Source organism: Uranotaenia lowii, chromosome 1, assembly GCF_029784155.1.
Source record: "Uranotaenia lowii strain MFRU-FL chromosome 1, ASM2978415v1, whole genome shotgun sequence".
Taxonomy (NCBI): domain Eukaryota; kingdom Metazoa; phylum Arthropoda; class Insecta; order Diptera; family Culicidae; genus Uranotaenia; species Uranotaenia lowii.
The window spans coordinates 196,396,864-196,417,251 of NC_073691.1; the positions used below are offsets into that span (position 1 = coordinate 196,396,864).

General features: G+C 29.4%; 1 protein-coding gene across 1 annotated transcript in view; it reads right to left on the minus strand.

Moving 5' to 3' along the window:
* LOC129742447 (uncharacterized) overlaps positions 1–20,388 on the minus strand; it is a 584,572-nt gene that overhangs the window by 455,315 nt on the left and 108,869 nt on the right. Inside the window, exon 2 of the mRNA XM_055734387.1 lies at positions 2,114–2,748. Coding sequence (XP_055590362.1) covers positions 2,114–2,159 — 46 coding nt within the window. The 5' untranslated portion in view covers positions 2,160–2,748. The remainder of the gene's footprint in view (positions 1–2,113; positions 2,749–20,388) is intronic.

Genomic DNA, 20,388 nt, shown 5'->3' on the forward strand with positions numbered 1-20,388 from the left:
AAACAGCGAAAACCGAAATTTTTGTTTTGAAAATTTTTATTTTTTTTCCACAGGAGCAGTATTTTAGCAAATCATTATATTTTATAAAAAAAAAAAACAACCAGCAAATACATACTTTAATATGCTAGGGACCTTGCCACGAGAAGACATGGAATAGGATTCAGACGCTGGAATTTGTTTGAAATAGAGTATTTCTTAAGTTTTGACGTTCATCAGATATCATCTGCCGCATAGTATCGGTACCGGCTATACAGCTTACGAGCTCTGGACCTTGCAAAATATTGTTGTCTGAGGTTAGGTTTGAATGACTCATCATCAGGCAACACTGTCAGTTTACCGGAGAATTTTTTTTTTAATTACAGCGATCTGCACTTATTTTTTCGTTTTTTCATCATTAAAAATGCTTCCTCCCTAGGGAAGAATGCCACCTAGTGGTAAATTCCTATCAAAAAACAAAAAAAAACCTGACCTCCCTGATGACCCTTAACCGAAGTTGTCGATCACGTGCTTCACTCCAATGCTTGATTTGAACATTGTGGAAAATTTTGACAGTGTTTGCATACTTTTCCACCACTCACAGACAGTAATTCTTTGAATGATTAACGGTTTTGTCAGCCATGAATATGATAATGATGGATTTTGAAGAAAACTGTGCAAAATTATTTTTCCTTTTTCTCTTGCATCGTGAAAATCTCAAAAACGCTTAAATTTAGAATTTTGAAAAAAAAAAAATAAGTGGGATAGTACTTTTTACAGGTAGCAAAATGCTGTCAAAATTTTGAATGTCCGATAACTAGTAAACGAGCTAGTAGCAAAAGAAAGTGTCCCATTTCTAAAAGAATTAAGCTTTAATCGTAAGCTTCAAACCTTACTTAGCTTATGAATATGGTCAGTTTATCTTATATAAAAGTTTAAACTGCATGTGGATAAACAAGTTGAAAAAAGTGTTGAAACACTGCGATGAAAGCATATGCTGACGTAGCTTTCGTCGTTATAAGAAGAATCCTGAGAAAGCTCATCGTCTCATCTAAGTTTATCAGGAATTCGAAGGACGATTCGAAGTTCGTATTAGAATTTCTAAAATAAAACTTTCGCACGCCGGATGGATGAAATGTTTATCAACAAAGCTTTGACAACCAGTGTAACCAACATTCGAGGCCAAACATTTGAAAGCTTCGAAAGCTGTTCTGTGCTCCTTTTATCCCAATTGCTAGGGCGCATGCCCAAGTTTCAGAAAACTTCTGATTCATCCCTCAGCTGAAAAAGTACCTCGTTATGCGTAAACTCACCACAATGAATCAGGTCTAAAAAGTTCTACGTATGAAACTTTGAAAGCATAAGAAATAAAGTTTCGAAATTCACCATTCAAAGCTGTTTCCAGAATTTAGATTGAGCTTTGAGATGAATTTCAACAACAAATTAAATCAATGATTTTTAAATCCCTCTTCATTTTCCTCTCGAGAAATCATTCAAAGGAAAAAATTGTCAAAATTATCAATATTGTCAAAATTTCCAAGATTGTCAAAATTGTCAATATTGTCAAAATTCTCAAAATTCTCAAAATTCTTAAAATTGTCAAAATTCTTAAAATAGTTAAAATTGTCAAAATTGTCAAAATTGTCAAAATTGTCAAAATTGTCAAAATTGTCAAAATTGTCAAAATTGTCAAAATTGTCAAAATTGTCAAAATTGTCAAAATTGTCAAAATTGTCAAAATTGTCAAAATTGTCAAAATTGTCAAAATTGTCAAAATTGTCAAAATTGTCAAAATTGTCAAAATTGTCAAAATTGTCAAAATTGTCAAAATTGTCAAAATTGTCAAAATTGTCAAAATTGTCAAAATTGTCAAAATTGTCAAAATTGTCAAAATTGTCAAAATTGTCAAAATTGTCAAAATTGTCAAAATTGTCAAAATTGTCAAAACTTTAAAAAATTGTCAAAATTGTCAAAATTGTCAAAATTGTTAAAACTTTAAAAAATTACATTATTTTAAATTGTTTTATATTGAATGTCGATTGAAGCTTTTTTTTCGAAATTTTTTGTCAGAAAAATTTAGTAAAAATTTCAATCTTTCCCTCAATTATTTCAAGACAGATAAATTCACGGTACTTACCGAATATCAGAACGATGAAAACGAATCTCAGCAGTGTCAGGAGCATGATGGCGATGATGATATGTATGAAGATTTCTGTCTGCCCGTGTCTTTCAAGTCTTCTTACGGACCGGAATTCACCGGATTTTCTTTGGTTTCGTTTTTTTTTCTGCTAGGGCTCGTTCTTCCGGTTCGTTGACTGTTATTGTTCCAGTTATTATTCCCGGTGTGTTCTTCAGCTACTTCTTCTAGGATTGAAGCTCACTTCCGTTCACGAAATTGCTTTCTTCCAAAACCGCATAACATCAACGACGACGGCGACGACAACGACAACACTTTCGCGTATTCGAGCAGGATTCCGACGACGCTTGGATTTCAGGTGAGTGGGTGGAGGAAGTTCTTTCGGGGCTGAGGAAATTGGTCTATCACGAATCCTGGCGACTGAAGGTTCTTCGTGTGTTTGTGTTTTGTTTCCTTTTATGTTCCCACCTTCCAAACCCGCTAACTAGTTAGTTGGTTAGTTAGTTAGTTGGTCGGCTCGCAAGTACGCAACGCCTAGGCTGGGAATTTGTTTGTTCGACATTTCAACTGATGGCATTTACTGGGTTGTTGTTGTTTTCTGACGAGTTTTTGCGTGGTTTGGCTTTGAGAAGACCCTGAAAACGATGCAGAAAGAACGAGAAAAAAATCATATCAGGGAACCGGGATTAGCGTTACTGGCTGCGAATGTCGTAAAAACGTGTGTCGCATAAGGGAGAGCGACGAAATTTGGGTAAGGTTAAGATTTTGTTTATGCTAGAAAAAGCTAGGGGTGTCTTTAAATATGATTTTTAAATGGGTAAATGTCAGATGGTTTATAAAAAAAGATCAATACACTGTTTTTTCACAACAAACAAACCAGAAGTGCATCAAACTCTAATATTTGTTAATTAACCTTTAATTTTTATGCTAAATTAGACCTTAACCTTAACCCAAGGTTGCCAGATTGCCCGGGACTTTATCCGGGTTTGCCCGGATATTGCATACAAAATTTTGGAACATCTCGACCCAGCCTGGTTGCCCGGATTTCATTGGAAAACTCTTGGATTCTTCGACAAATTAGCCGAAAAAAACAAATTATGATGTTTTTTTTTATTTATGCCTTCAAAATTAAGTTTTTTGAGAAAGTGTTATATAAATAATCATAAAACGTGTTTTTAAGAAGCCTTATTGTTAAAATTATTAAAATTTGTCGATGAGTTTGGATGAAAAAAGCCCTTTACCTTTACCTTTACCTTTACCTTTACCTTTACCTTTACCTTTACCTTTACCTTTACCTTTACCTTTACCTTTACCTTTACCTTTACCTTTACCTTTACCTTTACCTTTACCTTTACCTTTACCTTTACCTTTACCTTTACCTTTACCTTTACCTTTACCTTTACCTTTACCTTTACCTTTACCTTTACCTTTACCTTTACCTTTACCTTTACCTTTACCTTTACCTTTACCTTTACCTTTACCTTTACCTTTACCTTTACCTTTACCTTTACCTTTACCTTTACCTTTACCTTTACCTTTACCTTTACCTTTACCTTTACCTTTACCTTTACCTTTACCTTTACCTTTACCTTTACCTTTACCTTTACCTTTACCTTTACCTTTACCTTTACCTTTACCTTTACCTTTACCTTTACCTTTACCTTTACCTTTACCTTTACCTTTACCTTTACCTTTACCTTTACCTTTACCTTTACCTTTACCTTTACCTTTACCTTTACCTTTACCTTTACCTTTACCTTTACCTTTACCTTTACCTTTACCTTTACCTTTACCTTTACCTTTACCTTTACCTTTACCTTTACCTTTACCTTTACCTTTACCTTTACCTTTACCTTTACCTTTACCTTTACCTTTACCTTTACCTTTACCTTTACCTTTACCTTTACCTTTACCTTTACCTTTACCTTTACCTTTACCTTTACCTTTACCTTTACCTTTACCTTTACCTTTACCTTTACCTTTATCTTTACCTTTACCTTTACCTTTACCTTTACCTTTACCTTTACCTTTACCTTTACCTTTACCTTTACCTTTACCTTTACCTTTACCTTTACCTTTACCTTGCTAAAGGCTTGGATTTTGCTCAGATTTATTATCTTTTTTTGACAAATCTGCTGAAAAAAATTAAATTGGGTTGTTATTTTTTAATTCATGCATCCAAAACGAAATGTTTGAGAAAGTTTTATAAATATAATCAAGAAAGGTTTTTTAAGAATAGAATAAATGGATGAAAAAAGCTTTTTTTTCTTGATTTTTGTTGACGTTATCCTTAATCTTAACCTTAACCTTTAACTTTTGCTCTGAAATTTTATTTTTCACATTATGAAAGAACAAATTTACCAGTTCAGCTAGTAAATTCATCAAAAGGACAACCCTGGCGGGCAGCTAAATGCCAAAAGCAAAAAAAAGACATTCCTGATTAAAACCAGTGTCTCCAAACGGCCGTAAAATTTGTGTGTACATGTATTTGTGCAGTAAGTTTACTAGCAGACGGCGAGGATTGCGGCTGGAATAGAATGATTGAGGCTGAGTTGGGGCTGTTTATCCTTTGGCTTATGCTAGCTTAATCCTTTTTCGTATTTTTTTTTTCTTTAATTTGGTGCTGATCCTTTTTAGGGGGTGTTTTCAAATCAAAACTTGAACCTTTGAGAATGAAGGAGTAGGGAGAAAATGTAAAATTTAATAGTTATCACATGCGACTATTGCAAAATAAGGACGGGTTTTCGAGCCAATTTGAAGATTCGATTTTCAAAAGTCCTTAGTTTAGAGATCCTTAAAAGTTGTTTTCGTTTAGTTCTCCAAAAAGAACGTAAACATTCTGGTGCACGATACAAGTTTTACAGTTTCCGTTATTTTGTTCCTCGCATACCTACCATTGGTGAGGTAGAGGACCCAGAAAAAAACACCAAATTCTCAATTCGTATCATCCTGTATTGCTCTTTTTATCGCTGCCCGGGGAATTCAAACTGGAGGTCGGCGGCCACCATTTCGTCATACGACTAACAGAGACGCCGCCGTCGTTTTGTGTCATCATACGAAAGCAGAGAGATAGAGGGAAAAAAACGTTGGAATCCTGTCAAAACGACGGCGACTAAATGTGATTACGGTAATTCGAAGCGCTGTGCCCGCTCGATTTTGCCCGTTCTAGGTATCATCTGCCAGGACGAAATAGGCCGTTTCGGTGGTTCCGTTCCATGAATTCCGAGAGTTGAGCAGCGCACAGGTGACCAATGACAACAAAATTTGGGGGGGCGGCCAAGTTTCGGCGAAGTGTTATGTTATGTTCCAGAAGATCAGGGGAAGCGTCTTTTTTTTTTCTTTGGATGAGACCAGTTGTTCTTGTTGTCATCTGGGGAAATCAGAGCTTCCGGAATGACGGTATTTCCGGTCATGAGATGTTGTCGATACACAAAACTATATGACACACACGTGAGGATGTCGGGGTAATTGTGCCCCGGGGACCGTTTATCGATTATTGGCCGGCAATGATTGGGGGAGTGTATGATGGCCGAATACAGAGAAAAAACAATCCGGAAATGGTCCCGGCAAGCAAAGAACTTGTCATTTTGGCCGAAAACGATCTTTAAGTCGATGTTGATGGCCATTGAGCAAAGTGTGGAGGTGATTTGGAGATAAATCTTCATGAGAGTTCGAAATTTTTCCCTTATATTGATACCGTCAACCGAGGCTTCATGCAACACTTTTCAACTTCAATGGCTTCTAAAAACTTAATGTTCACAGATAATCAAATCGCTTGTGCATCAAAACTTTTAAGGTTGATGAAACATCAAATTTACGTAGTCAGAAAAATTATTGGTAGAACTAGTTATTTTAAAATTCACAAAAACATGTGATTCTCATCCTACTTAGAAAAAGGGGTAAATTGCAGCAAACTTTGTTTTAAATCAAAAATCTGCTGAAATCGTTTGAAAATTTTTAGTTTTTGATATATGTGTGATGCAAAAAGGCAAAAAGCAACAATTGTAGAAGTTTTTGGTTTAATTCAAAATAAATTTTAACTTTTTTCAGTCAAAAATGGTTTTGAAGAAAAAGCAAAAGGGTGCTGCATATATTAAGGGGTAAAAAATACTACAAAAAATCTATTAGCTGAAAACATAAAAATTAATGACTGGATGGATGAAATCTTGAAATTAACAAACACGTAATGCAAAACAATCATGTTCCAGCATAAGGAAACAAGATTTAAAAGCGAATCTTTGATTTGCATTTTGATGCATTTTAGCCTAGACTGGTAACTGAATTATAAAAATATTTGTTCAAAAAATATTGGTTCCTGTCCGTGAAATATTTTAACACCAACAATGTTGGTATAGGATAATTTAAGCAATATAAATATTGTAGGTGATTTCATAACGCCAATCCATCATACTGAGTATATTTTTGACGGCATCAAAACATGTAAAAATTTGTACTTCTATTGCTCGATTTTTTTAATTTAATCGCAAACACCACATTCATATGACGAATTTCAAGTTGACTGAACGAAAACCTTTGAATAATCCTTTAAACGAAATAAATTCTTGAAGATACTCGTTCACTTTAATCAAATAAAAATATTCTGTTATACATAAACCTCTCTATGACCTTCAAATAAAGCTTTGAAGATTAACTTAAACACAAATTCTCTGTCAAATTACCTAAAAAGACCTTAATAAATAAAGCATCATTTGGAGACATATGTTTTTTGGTCAAATTACGCTGAGAAAAATGTTTTAGAAAAACAAAAAACATTGAGCACTATCAGCAAAAAAGACAAAGAGTTTTTGGTAAAACATTGTTTGCATTTCTGTGGCGATCATATATCGAGCAAAACAGTTAAATAAGCAGTTGTATCTCGCTTGAGTACCGCGAAAAAAAACATTTGTTTAAATTTGCTTATCGGAATGCTTATCGAATATTTTGAAAACAAAAATCAATAAGCATTTGTGTCTTTTCCGTCGTTTTTGCCATTTTATGGCATTTTTTGCAGTCAATATTCCGTTTGATGTCATTTGTAATCGTTTCAGCGCACACAGGAGTACGTAGAAGAAAAAGTTGGCCAAAAATAATTTTTAGGTTTGTAGTCAATAAAAGCGTTTATTTTGACTCATCAAACGTATTTTGAATCATTTAATATATTTTTAACCATGTTCGTAATTTTTCGTAATTTCTTTAAAAAATTTCTAACATTTATATGACAAGATAGATAATCAAAGTTCAAAAAGTTATAAACCTAGATTTTTTTATTTGTTTTTAAAAGTGAAATAGCAATTGAAAATTTTCAAAAAAGAACAGGAGTTTCACTGGGCTTTAATTAAGAATTAACGAAGCCCTAGGTGACTTTTTAGGGGGAAAAAACTATCAATATTTTTAAACTTCAAACTAAAAAATATCGAAATTGCGCAAGTTTGCGCGATTTTTTTCTTTTTTGAAGTTATTAATTTTCAAATGGTATCAAACATTTTACCGGGACTTGCTGGGAAAATAAACAAAAACATTAGTTTGTAAAAAAATCAACGTTTAAAACAAAAAATAAATAAAATAATTTTCAAAGCACTGTTTACTGTCTCTTTAATAATCGATTTTTAACTTTTATACTTAAAACTGTTAAACCTTCTTCCATTGAAGTTCTCCATTTCAAGTGTTCATTTTTAGTCACTAAAGAATGTTTTTATCATAAATTTGACTTGGTCGCGCTGATTCAACGATTTGTAGAAAAATTCTATCTCATAAAAATACTAAAGTTAAGACAGCTACTACAGCTTAAAAATAAATCAGATGTCAAAAAAATGACCGGTACATGGTGCTAAATTTATTCCAGAATCAAATAAACATTGACATAAAAGTAAGCAATGAAATTTAAATTTTGAATTTTGGCCAGGTTTTTGAGTGAAATGTGTGCAGCGGTTTGAATTCACTTTTTGTCGATTTTTAGGTTTTTTTTAAATTTTGTTTGTCGTTATATTTTTCGTTTTTTTTAATATTAATATATTTTTGTTGATTTTTGTCGTTTTTGTCGTGATTTTTCGTTTTATGGCCGTTTTTTTTGTATAAATGCCAAAACTTAGTCGTTTTAGTTTTTTTCCGTCGTTTTTTGTGGTGTTTTTGTAGTTTTTTGTTGTTTTTAAGCCTTTTTGATTCGTTTTTTGTGTATTTTTTTTTTGAAATTTTTTTTTATTTTTTTTTTTCCCCGTTTTGGGCGTTTTTTTTTGTCATTTAGGCCTTTTTAACCGTTTTTCTTTTGTAATTTTTTCGTCATTGTATGTCATTTTTTGTGGATTTTTGGTAATTTTTTGTTGTTTTTTCGTCGTTTTTTGTATCTTTTTTTGAAGATTTTTGCCATTTTTTCGTCATTTTTTTGTCATTTTCACTGGTTTTCATGTAGTTTTTTTGTCATTCGAAATCGTTTCAGCAGTTTTTTGTGTTTTTTTTCTGTCGTTTCTTGATTTATTTTGATATTTGTCGAATTATGATATTTTTTGTCTTCATTTTTTCCTTTTTATTCGTAAATTTTGTCATTTTTAATCGTTTATTGTTTTTCCTTTCGTAGATTTTTCTGGGGTTTTTGGTCATTTTTTTTTGTTGTTGATTTTTGTAGTTGTTTGTTGTTGGTTTTATCTTCTATGTCGTTATTGTATTTTTTTTTAAAATTTTTTGTACACTTTTCATAATTTGCCATAATTTGCTATTTTATGTCATGTTTTGTCATATTTTGCCATTTTTGTCATTTTCTGTAGTAAAAACGGCATTTTTTCTTTTTTTATAGTATTTTGTATTCTTTCGTAGATTCAATGTGTTTTTCCATAGTTTTTTATTGTCGTTATTATCCGTTTGAAGTATTTCGTGATAGTTCCAGTAGTATTTTTTTCGATTTTTAATCCTTAGTTATATTCGAATTTTTTTTCGATATTTTTTAATTTATAATCAATTCTTTTAAATAATTTTTTCGATTTTTGTCAGCGGGTTTTCTCATTTTGTTTTTTTTTTATTGTTTTTTTTTGTGTGTCGTTACAAGTCGCATTTCCGGAATTATTTCGTGATTTTTTGCTTCATTGTTTGTCGTTGTTTTTTGTCGTGTGCAGTGTTTTTTTCTGGAATAGAGTTTTTCCGGATTAACCATTTTTGTTTTTTTTTTGTCTTTTTTGTCTTTTTTGTCTTTTTTGTCTTTTTTGTCTTTTTTGTCTTTTTTGTCTTTTTTGTCTTTTTTGTCTTTTTTGTCTTTTTTGTCTTTTTTGTCTTTTTTGTCTTTTTTGTCTTTTTTGTCTTTTTTGTCTTTTTTGTCTTTTTTGTCTTTTTTGTCTTTTTTGTCTTTTTTGTCTTTTTTGTCTTTTTTGTCTTTTTTGTCTTTTTTGTCTTTTTTGTCTTTTTTGTCTTTTTGTCTTTTTTGTCTTTTTTGTCTTTTTTGTCTTTTTTGTCTTTTTTGTCTTTTTTGTCTTTTTTGTCTTTTTTGTCTTTTTTGTCTTTTTTGTCTTTTTTGTCTTTTTTGTCTTTTTTGTCTTTTTTGTCTTTTTTGTCTTTTTTGTCTTTTTTGTCTTTTTTGTCTTTTTTGTCTTTTTTGTCTTTTTTGTCTTTTTTGTCTTTTTTGTCTTTTTTGTCTTTTTTGTCTTTTTTGTCTTTTTTGTCTTTTTTGTCTTTTTTGTCTTTTTTGTCTTTTTTGTCTTTTTTGTCTTTTTTGTCTTTTTTGTCTTTTTTGTCTTTTTTGTCTTTTTTGTCTTTTTTGTCTTTTTTGTCTTTTTTGTCTTTTTTGTCTTTTTTGTCTTTTTTGTCTTTTTTGTCTTTTTTGTCTTTTTTGTCTTTTTTGTCTTTTTTGTCTTTTTTGTCTTTTTTGTCTTTTTTGTCTTTTTTGTCTTTTTTGTCTTTTTTGTCTTTTTTGTCTTTTTTGTCTTTTTTGTCTTTTTTGTCTTTTTTGTCTTTTTTGTCTTTTTTGTCTTTTTTGTCTTTTTTGTCTTTTTTGTCTTTTTTGTCTTTTTTGTCTTTTTTGTCTTTTTTGTCTTTTTTGTCTTTTTTGTCTTTTTTGTCTTTTTTGTCTTTTTTGTCTTTTTTGTCTTTTTTGTCTTTTTTGTCTTTTTTGTCTTTTTTGTCTTTTTTGTCTTTTTTGTCTTTTTTGTCTTTTTTGTCTTTTTTGTCTTTTTTGTCTTTTTTGTCTTTTTTGTCTTTTTTGTCTTTTTTGTCTTTTTTGTCTTTTTTGTCTTTTTTGTCTTTTTTGTCTTTTTTGTCTTTTTTGTCTTTTTTGTCTTTTTTGTCTTTTTTGTCTTTTTTGTCTTTTTTGTCTTTTTTGTCTTTTTTGTCTTTTTTGTCTTTTTTGTCTTTTTTGTCTTTTTTGTCTTTTTTGTCTTTTTTGTCTTTTTTGTCTTTTTTGTCTTTTTTGTCTTTTTTGTCTTTTTTGTCTTTTTTGTCTTTTTTGTCTTTTTTGTCTTTTTTGTCTTTTTTGTCTTTTTTGTCTTTTTTGTCTTTTTTGTCTTTTTTGTCTTTTTTGTCTTTTTTGTCTTTTTTGTCTTTTTTGTCTTTTTTGTCTTTTTTGTCTTTTTTGTCTTTTTTGTCTTTTTTGTCTTTTTTGTCTTTTTTGTCTTTTTTGTCTTTTTTGTCTTTTTTGTCTTTTTTGTCTTTTTTGTCTTTTTTGTCTTTTTTGTCTTTTTTGTCTTTTTTGTCTTTTTTGTCTTTTTTGTCTTTTTTGTCTTTTTTGTCTTTTTTGTCTTTTTTGTCTTTTTTGTCTTTTTTGTCTTTTTTGTCTTTTTTGTCTTTTTTGTCTTTTTTGTCTTTTTTGTCTTTTTTGTCTTTTTTGTCTTTTTTGTCTTTTTTGTCTTTTTTGTCTTTTTTGTCTTTTTTGTCTTTTTTGTCTTTTTTGTCTTTTTTGTCTTTTTTGTCTTTTTTGTCTTTTTTGTCTTTTTTGTCTTTTTTGTCTTTTTTGTCTTTTTTGTCTTTTTTGTCTTTTTTGTCTTTTTTGTCTTTTTTGTCTTTTTTGTCTTTTTTGTCTTTTTTGTCTTTTTTGTCTTTTTTGTCTTTTTTGTCTTTTTTGTCTTTTTTGTCTTTTTTGTCTTTTTTGTCTTTTTTGTCTTTTTTGTCTTTTTTGTCTTTTTTGTCTTTTTTGTCTTTTTTGTCTTTTTTGTCTTTTTTGTCTTTTTTGTCTTTTTTGTCTTTTTTGTCTTTTTTGTCTTTTTTGTCTTTTTTGTCTTTTTTGTCTTTTTTGTCTTTTTTGTCTTTTTTGTCTTTTTTGTCTTTTTTGTCTTTTTTGTCTTTTTTGTCTTTTTTGTCTTTTTTGTCTTTTTTGTCTTTTTTGTCTTTTTTGTCTTTTTTGTCTTTTTTGTCTTTTTTGTCTTTTTTGTCTTTTTTGTCTTTTTTGTCTTTTTTGTCTTTTTTGTCTTTTTTGTCTTTTTTGTCTTTTTTGTCTTTTTTGTCTTTTTTGTCTTTTTTGTCTTTTTTGTCTTTTTTGTCTTTTTTGTCTTTTTTGTCTTTTTTGTCTTTTTTGTCTTTTTTGTCTTTTTTGTCTTTTTTGTCTTTTTTGTCTTTTTTGTCTTTTTTGTCTTTTTTGTCTTTTTTGTCTTTTTTGTCTTTTTTGTCTTTTTTGTCTTTTTTGTCTTTTTTGTCTTTTTTGTCTTTTTTGTCTTTTTTGTCTTTTTTGTCTTTTTTGTCTTTTTTGTCTTTTTTGTCTTTTTTGTCTTTTTTGTCTTTTTTGTCTTTTTTGTCTTTTTTGTCTTTTTTGTCTTTTTTGTCTTTTTTGTCTTTTTTGTCTTTTTTGTCTTTTTTGTCTTTTTTGTCTTTTTTGTCTTTTTTGTCTTTTTTGTCTTTTTTGTCTTTTTTGTCTTTTTTGTCTTTTTTGTCTTTTTTGTCTTTTTTGTCTTTTTTGTCTTTTTTGTCTTTTTTGTCTTTTTTGTCTTTTTTGTCTTTTTTGTCTTTTTTGTCTTTTTTGTCTTTTTTGTCTTTTTTGTCTTTTTTGTCTTTTTTGTCTTTTTTGTCTTTTTTGTCTTTTTTGTCTTTTTTGTCTTTTTTGTCTTTTTTGTCTTTTTTGTCTTTTTTGTCTTTTTTGTCTTTTTTGTCTTTTTTGTCTTTTTTGTCTTTTTTGTCTTTTTTGTCTTTTTTGTCTTTTTTGTCTTTTTTGTCTTTTTTGTCTTTTTTGTCTTTTTTGTCTTTTTTGTCTTTTTTGTCTTTTTTGTCTTTTTTGTCTTTTTTGTCTTTTTTGTCTTTTTTGTCTTTTTTGTCTTTTTTGTCTTTTTTGTCTTTTTTGTCTTTTTTGTCTTTTTTGTCTTTTTTGTCTTTTTTGTCTTTTTTGTCTTTTTTGTCTTTTTTGTCTTTTTTGTCTTTTTTGTCTTTTTTGTCTTTTTTGTCTTTTTTGTCTTTTTTGTCTTTTTTGTCTTTTTTGTCTTTTTTGTCTTTTTTGTCTTTTTTGTCTTTTTTGTCTTTTTTGTCTTTTTTGTCTTTTTTGTCTTTTTTGTCTTTTTTGTCTTTTTTGTCTTTTTTGTCTTTTTTGTCTTTTTTGTCTTTTTTGTCTTTTTTGTCTTTTTTGTCTTTTTTGTCTTTTTTGTCTTTTTTGTCTTTTTTGTCTTTTTTGTCTTTTTTGTCTTTTTTGTCTTTTTTGTCTTTTTTGTCTTTTTTGTCTTTTTTGTCTTTTTTGTCTTTTTTGTCTTTTTTGTCTTTTTTGTCTTTTTTGTCTTTTTTGTCTTTTTTGTCTTTTTTGTCTTTTTTGTCTTTTTTGTCTTTTTTGTCTTTTTTGTCTTTTTTGTCTTTTTTGTCTTTTTTGTCTTTTTTGTCTTTTTTGTCTTTTTTGTCTTTTTTGTCTTTTTTGTCTTTTTTGTCTTTTTTGTCTTTTTTGTCTTTTTTGTCTTTTTTGTCTTTTTTGTCTTTTTTGTCTTTTTTGTCTTTTTTGTCTTTTTTGTCTTTTTTGTCTTTTTTGTCTTTTTTGTCTTTTTTGTCTTTTTTGTCTTTTTTGTCTTTTTTGTCTTTTTTGTCTTTTTTGTCTTTTTTGTCTTTTTTGTCTTTTTTGTCTTTTTTGTCTTTTTTGTCTTTTTTGTCTTTTTTGTCTTTTTTGTCTTTTTTGTCTTTTTTGTCTTTTTTGTCTTTTTTGTCTTTTTTGTCTTTTTTGTCTTTTTTGTCTTTTTTGTCTTTTTTGTCTTTTTTGTCTTTTTTGTCTTTTTTGTCTTTTTTGTCTTTTTTGTCTTTTTTGTCTTTTTTGTCTTTTTTGTCTTTTTTGTCTTTTTTGTCTTTTTTGTCTTTTTTGTCTTTTTTGTCTTTTTTGTCTTTTTTGTCTTTTTTGTCTTTTTTGTCTTTTTTGTCTTTTTTGTCTTTTTTGTCTTTTTTGTCTTTTTTGTCTTTTTTGTCTTTTTTGTCTTTTTTGTCTTTTTTGTCTTTTTTGTCTTTTTTGTCTTTTTTGTCTTTTTTGTCTTTTTTGTCTTTTTTGTCTTTTTTGTCTTTTTTGTCTTTTTTGTCTTTTTTGTCTTTTTTGTCTTTTTTGTCTTTTTTGTCTTTTTTGTCTTTTTTGTCTTTTTTGTCTTTTTTGTCTTTTTTGTCTTTTTTGTCTTTTTTGTCTTTTTTGTCTTTTTTGTCTTTTTTGTCTTTTTTGTCTTTTTTGTCTTTTTTGTCTTTTTTGTCTTTTTTGTCTTTTTTGTCTTTTTTGTCTTTTTTGTCTTTTTTGTCTTTTTTGTCTTTTTTGTCTTTTTTGTCTTTTTTGTCTTTTTTGTCTTTTTTGTCTTTTTTGTCTTTTTTGTCTTTTTTGTCTTTTTTGTCTTTTTTGTCTTTTTTGTCTTTTTTGTCTTTTTTGTCTTTTTTGTCTTTTTTGTCTTTTTTGTCTTTTTTGTCTTTTTTGTCTTTTTTGTCTTTTTTGTCTTTTTTGTCTTTTTTGTCTTTTTTGTCTTTTTTGTCTTTTTTGTCTTTTTTGTCTTTTTTGTCTTTTTTGTCTTTTTTGTCTTTTTTGTCTTTTTTGTCTTTTTTGTCTTTTTTGTCTTTTTTGTCTTTTTTGTCTTTTTTGTCTTTTTTGTCTTTTTTGTCTTTTTTGTCTTTTTTGTCTTTTTTGTCTTTTTTGTCTTTTTTGTCTTTTTTGTCTTTTTTGTCTTTTTTGTCTTTTTTGTCTTTTTTGTCTTTTTTGTCTTTTTTGTCTTTTTTGTCTTTTTTGTCTTTTTTGTCTTTTTTGTCTTTTTTGTCTTTTTTGTCTTTTTTGTCTTTTTTGTCTTTTTTGTCTTTTTTGTCTTTTTTGTCTTTTTTGTCTTTTTTGTCTTTTTTGTCTTTTTTGTCTTTTTTGTCTTTTTTGTCTTTTTTGTCTTTTTTGTCTTTTTTGTCTTTTTTGTCTTTTTTGTCTTTTTTGTCTTTTTTGTCTTTTTTGTCTTTTTTGTCTTTTTTGTCTTTTTTGTCTTTTTTGTCTTTTTTGTCTTTTTTGTCTTTTTTGTCTTTTTTGTCTTTTTTGTCTTTTTTGTCTTTTTTGTCTTTTTTGTCTTTTTTGTCTTTTTTGTCTTTTTTGTCTTTTTTGTCTTTTTTGTCTTTTTTGTCTTTTTTGTCTTTTTTGTCTTTTTTGTCTTTTTTGTCTTTTTTGTCTTTTTTGTCTTTTTTGTCTTTTTTGTCTTTTTTGTCTTTTTTGTCTTTTTTGTCTTTTTTGTCTTTTTTGTCTTTTTTGTCTTTTTTGTCTTTTTTGTCTTTTTTGTCTTTTTTGTCTTTTTTGTCTTTTTTGTCTTTTTTGTCTTTTTTGTCTTTTTTGTCTTTTTTGTCTTTTTTGTCTTTTTTGTCTTTTTTGTCTTTTTTGTCTTTTTTGTCTTTTTTGTCTTTTTTGTCTTTTTTGTCTTTTTTGTCTTTTTTGTCTTTTTTGTCTTTTTTGTCTTTTTTGTCTTTTTTGTCTTTTTTGTCTTTTTTGTCTTTTTTGTCTTTTTTGTCTTTTTTGTCTTTTTTGTCTTTTTTGTCTTTTTTGTCTTTTTTGTCTTTTTTGTCTTTTTTGTCTTTTTTGTCTTTTTTGTCTTTTTTGTCTTTTTTGTCTTTTTTGTCTTTTTTGTCTTTTTTGTCTTTTTTGTCTTTTTTGTCTTTTTTGTCTTTTTTGTCTTTTTTGTCTTTTTTGTCTTTTTTGTCTTTTTTGTCTTTTTTGTCTTTTTTGTCTTTTTTGTCTTTTTTGTCTTTTTTGTCTTTTTTGTCTTTTTTGTCTTTTTTGTCTATTTTGTCTTTTTTGTCTTTTTTGTTTTTTTTTGTCTTTTTTGTCTTTTTTGTCTTTTTTGTCTTTTTTGTCTTTTTTGTCTTTTTTGTCTTTTTTGTCTATTTGGTCAATTTATATTATTCATACATTTCTTCTTACTGACAAGGAAATTGAAATCTGAGTGTGGCTATGTCGATGTTGCTGATTTAACTTTTGTAATTGATTGTTTTTTTTCATTATGCTCTAATTTTTGGCATGATTTGAAAAAAAAAAAGCTTTAAGTTCATCCGAGAAATGTGTGCACTTTCTTTTCAAAACTTTGAATTATAACGAAGATTTTAACATCAACATAAAGATAGAAATTGCTAATTTTTTACCGATACCGCAAATAATTTTCACTTCTGAAATACAGACATCGATTATTTCATTTTATTTATTTTTCCCTGTTTGAAAAAATTAGCAAATTTTTAACGTGGGGTTTTTTGTTCAATCACATATCAAAATACTTAGCAGTTTTCAGCAATATTGCTCAATAAATTAACATAAATATTTAATATAAAATTCTTAAATCAATTTTTTTAGAGATATCGTTGTAAAAGTGTCAGTTGATTTTTCTTAAATTTGTGGTTTTTGGGTTTTTTTAAACGAGTTGTTTCTCGTGTTCTATTTCAACTATATGATTTTTCTTAAAGAAAATTATAGACCAAAAAAGATAGAAAGAAGAAATAACAACTGTAAAAAATGGATGAGAAAAAAATATTTAGAAGCATTTCTATCACACTCACTAAATTTTGGTTTAGCATTAAACACTTCAATCATTTTTTTTGTTTAGCAGCAAGCTATCCAAAAATAAGGCCGGAATATTTTTTTGTCACCATGAATTTTGAGGTTTGAATCTCACGTTAAGCATTTTTTCTCCCAAAATCACAAAAACCTAATCATAAGGTTAAAAAACGAGCTTCCAGACATTTATTGTTTTGGTTAAGCTAATACATTCAATTACAATTAAATTTTGGCGAATATCTCCTCAGGGCTGATGAAATGATATTAAATTTATGAAATATGACGATTCACTTAAAACAAAACAATTCCACTACCCTACGCTTAATACTGCTAACGGATCTCAAATCGGCTTATTTTTCCCTCCCTGTCGACAGAGAAACCTTGAACGTGAAGTGACAGATTAAAAAAATTCCCACGCTGAGCGAGAGCAGAAGCAGACAAAAAAACTAGAAATAATTCTGGAAACATCCCTCGGCCTTCTCGGCCGTGGAAAAAGAAAAATTATCCCCGGAAAGCCCATTGATGGTCGAGAGCGTTTCAATTATATTAATTATGAAGGGAAAATTTATCAACCGTGCATAATGTCATTTGATGAAAAAATGTTAAAAAAAAATTTCAATTAGAATTTCGTACACACCAAAAAATTACGAAAATTACTCGTGACATAAACGCTTGGAGCCATAATTATATTCGATCTATTATTGAATATGCTCTAATTTTACATCTTTCAACATCTATTATTGCATGCAAGTGACTATAGATTAGGTCTCACCTAAAAATATGTGTTGAATGATGTAAAATTATGTTTAATTAACTTTTTCGGACATATTTTCTTGATTGAACAGCCATTTGTGGTTATGTCTGCGCGTCTGCAAGCGCAATGGTGCAGTTGAAAAGACTTTCAATTATTTGGTGATACCGGCCGCGCTCCGTGATAAAAGTTTGTCAAAAGAATATCGAGAGAGAATATGAAGATAAAAATTGAAGATTAAGTGAAACTGTCATATCAAGTCATCATTTTAACAACACAGAGCCGGAACGGTGACAGGAAACGGTGGTCCTGCGGAAATTCGTCATTACCAAAAGTAAGTAAAAACATTTTTTTTAATTTGATGTCAGTTCCTAATGCTTCGAAACTTTATAGAATATCTGTGCTGCTGGCTCTGCCAATTTGATTACTAGTGTTCCGTATGAACGGTATGAACCCATCAGATTATCGACAACTTCTGGCAGCTGCTCCGTTAAGTTAGAGGAGCCATTCCTGGAGGAACCTGCTAAGTGGAAAAACACCCTATCAGTCAGTAGAGGTAAGTAAAAAAGTAGTTTTTATAAAGTTTTCTCACAACCAAATAGATTATATGCCGAACTATTATCAAAATAATTGTTATTCAATATGTAACTAAATTTCTTCTTATCGCATTATTGTTATTGTGAGTTTTAATTACAATTAGAATAATGCGATAAGGATAAATAAAGTTACTTATTAAATAACAATTATCATGATTGTAGTTCGGTATATAAGAAGCTCTATCTAAGGAACTTCTAAAAATGATTCAATATATGTTTGATATATGTGATATATATATATTTTTTTTTTTGTATGGGTTTATGAGCTACCTGGCTGACCCGGAAAGGAAAAACAGATCGGGGGACAGAAGAGGAAAATTTACATGAGAGTAGAATAGCTTAGTGTAGGATAGCGGCAACAGAGCCCGAGGGTTCTGAAGCACCAGTTTAGGGAAGCGTTAAGATAGTGCTCGACGGACTGGGACAATTGGGCCCTACATGAGCTTCGAGTTAACCCAACCTCCAATTCAACCGAGCAGTAACCGTATGGTAGCAAAAGTTATCATATCTGCCCATATTTGATAAACGGTCTAATGTGCCATGAAAACCAATGCGAGAAAAACGCAAAATCAATGTTTTTACAATTTTTCTGCATCCTGATACTCAAAATAAAGTAGATTAATGTGCATTACAATCATTGTAGGTGTAGGACATAGGCGGTTGAATTGAATCACAAATTTAGACAAAGAATTTATGAAAAAAATTAATTTCAATCTCAGTAGCCACTTTATCAAATATAACGTGAAATAAAGTTGACAAATAGCTCTGAATTTGCCTGATGTGCATACGTTTTCAAATATTGCTGCGATTGCTCACGCCCATAACCACCAAGCCACAAGATCACAACAAGAAGGGATTAGAAAAACTTTCCATACAAAGACACCGGTTGCTGCGAAGGATGATTCAACACATAATGCACATTAGACAATTTATCAAATATATTGCACATTAGACAAATTTTCTTTAGGGTTGTATGCCTCTACCAATGGATTTTTTGAAAAATGAATGAAGTAGGGATATTATATAGAGTATAAGCTATCAAATGGCACAATTTTCTCCATTTTGAAAAAATGGCATATTAGACCGCTTATCAAATATGGGCAGAATATGCTGACGTCTCGATATCATTGTCAGAAGGGTTCACTATCTTACCGTAGTTGAGTTATCCCTACCTGTCACCTAACCTTACTCGATTCAATAACTTTGAATTTATGATCGTTTTTACTCGAGATTAATATAGATTGACTAATAAAACATATTTCTCGTATTCAACACAAAACATCTAGAAAAGAAGCTATCTATCAATGCTGCACTTATAGAATTTCGCTAAACACAAATATTTATTGTACCAAATTTTTTGGAAAATTAAAAAATAAAATATAGATGAAATTATGAATTGCATGATCAATATCTTTTGTACTATCATTGACTTATCAAAACAACAGGATATAAACCATAATGCAAATGACGATTCTGTTCTTCTAAAACCTCATTGCTGATTTTGAACAACTTTTCAAAACAACCTTTCTTGATCTTTGGTTTGGTTAAAATGAATGTCAATTTTCAAAACCCCGATATTATTTTCCTGGACGAGAAGGTTCTTGTTTATCAAAATCATACCTTTTATCTTTTACATCTTTATTTGAATTTCAAACCTAATCGAGCTTTATATCGAACTACAAAAGAAGTATCAAAACGAGAAAGAACTAGATTCAGATGGATTGGGTAATTAAAGATGTTTCCCAATATGTGATTCCTTAGGAATTCAAATTGAATACGCGGCTGCTCTGTAATTATATTAACAACTTGGATACCATAAAACAGAATTTTTAATTGTCTATCACTCCAACTTTGGTATTAATTTTACGTTATACAAACAATAAAATAAATAGCATGATTGAATTGATAATCGGACCATACTGCTAATGACAATGCTATTCTTCTAAAATTTCGAACGCTTAACAACTTCTCAAAGCAACTTTCCTCAATCTGTTTCTGATGAAATAAATTACACTCCTATTTATAAATCTCCAATATTATTTTCCTGGACTATCATCTATCTTTTACTTTATTATTTCAATTTCACACCAAACCAAAAAACTGACAAATCTATCAAAAAGTATTGAAACGAAAAGGAAATATTCTTGACAGGAAACTGTCTAAACAGCATCTTGATCCAATTAGCCTCTAGTTCTTGTAAAATGCTTGATTTAAGAATAAGCCTTCGAAATTCATAAACCGCAAATGCACACTTACCAGAGCATTGGGGAGAAGAATACTGTTACTTTACCTTGCCTAGTAGCACATTGAACATTGAATACCTAACCATGTGTTAACCAATCGTTAACATCTTCATCCACTAATTCTTGTACAATAAAATTGCCTTTCTAATTTTGGCAGTTATCATTCATTTATAATACTGTCTATTCTAATCTAACTTGCGCATGGTGGAAGAGTGGAAATATCAACATATAAATTGCTAATTGTGATATTTCCACTGCGCAATGCTGTTGTTGTCCAACGGAAGGGAGGGCAAGTGTTTCAACTCCCATTCACCTTATCAACATGGATCATCAAAGAAAAAGTATACGATATTGAAGCACCTTTTAATTTACTTTCTATGATCTCATATCGAATAAGGCTACGTGCAACCGCCCTTTCAGGTTTATGTTAGTTTAGAGTCCGTTTCCAAACCGTCAACTTTCATAAACACAGTAATGCACGCCGTCGCCGTGACCCATTACAGCCTAGGGTACGGATGTTTGATATATGTGATATATTTGATTTAAAAAAAAAGACTTTGAATCCTTAATGCCTTCGGTATGAGCCGTTAAAAATTAAAGAATTAAAAAAAGGAAATAAATTTGGTAAGAAAATGTAAAGATAAACAAATTTGAAACAATTTTACCACCAACCTTCCATTGCATCTGTTGATGGATCCCAGAGGCGTCAGGCTGTGTTGGAAATATTCTGTTAGTGACACTTTTCGGGCTATTTCAAAATTTCATCGCCTTTGTCTAAA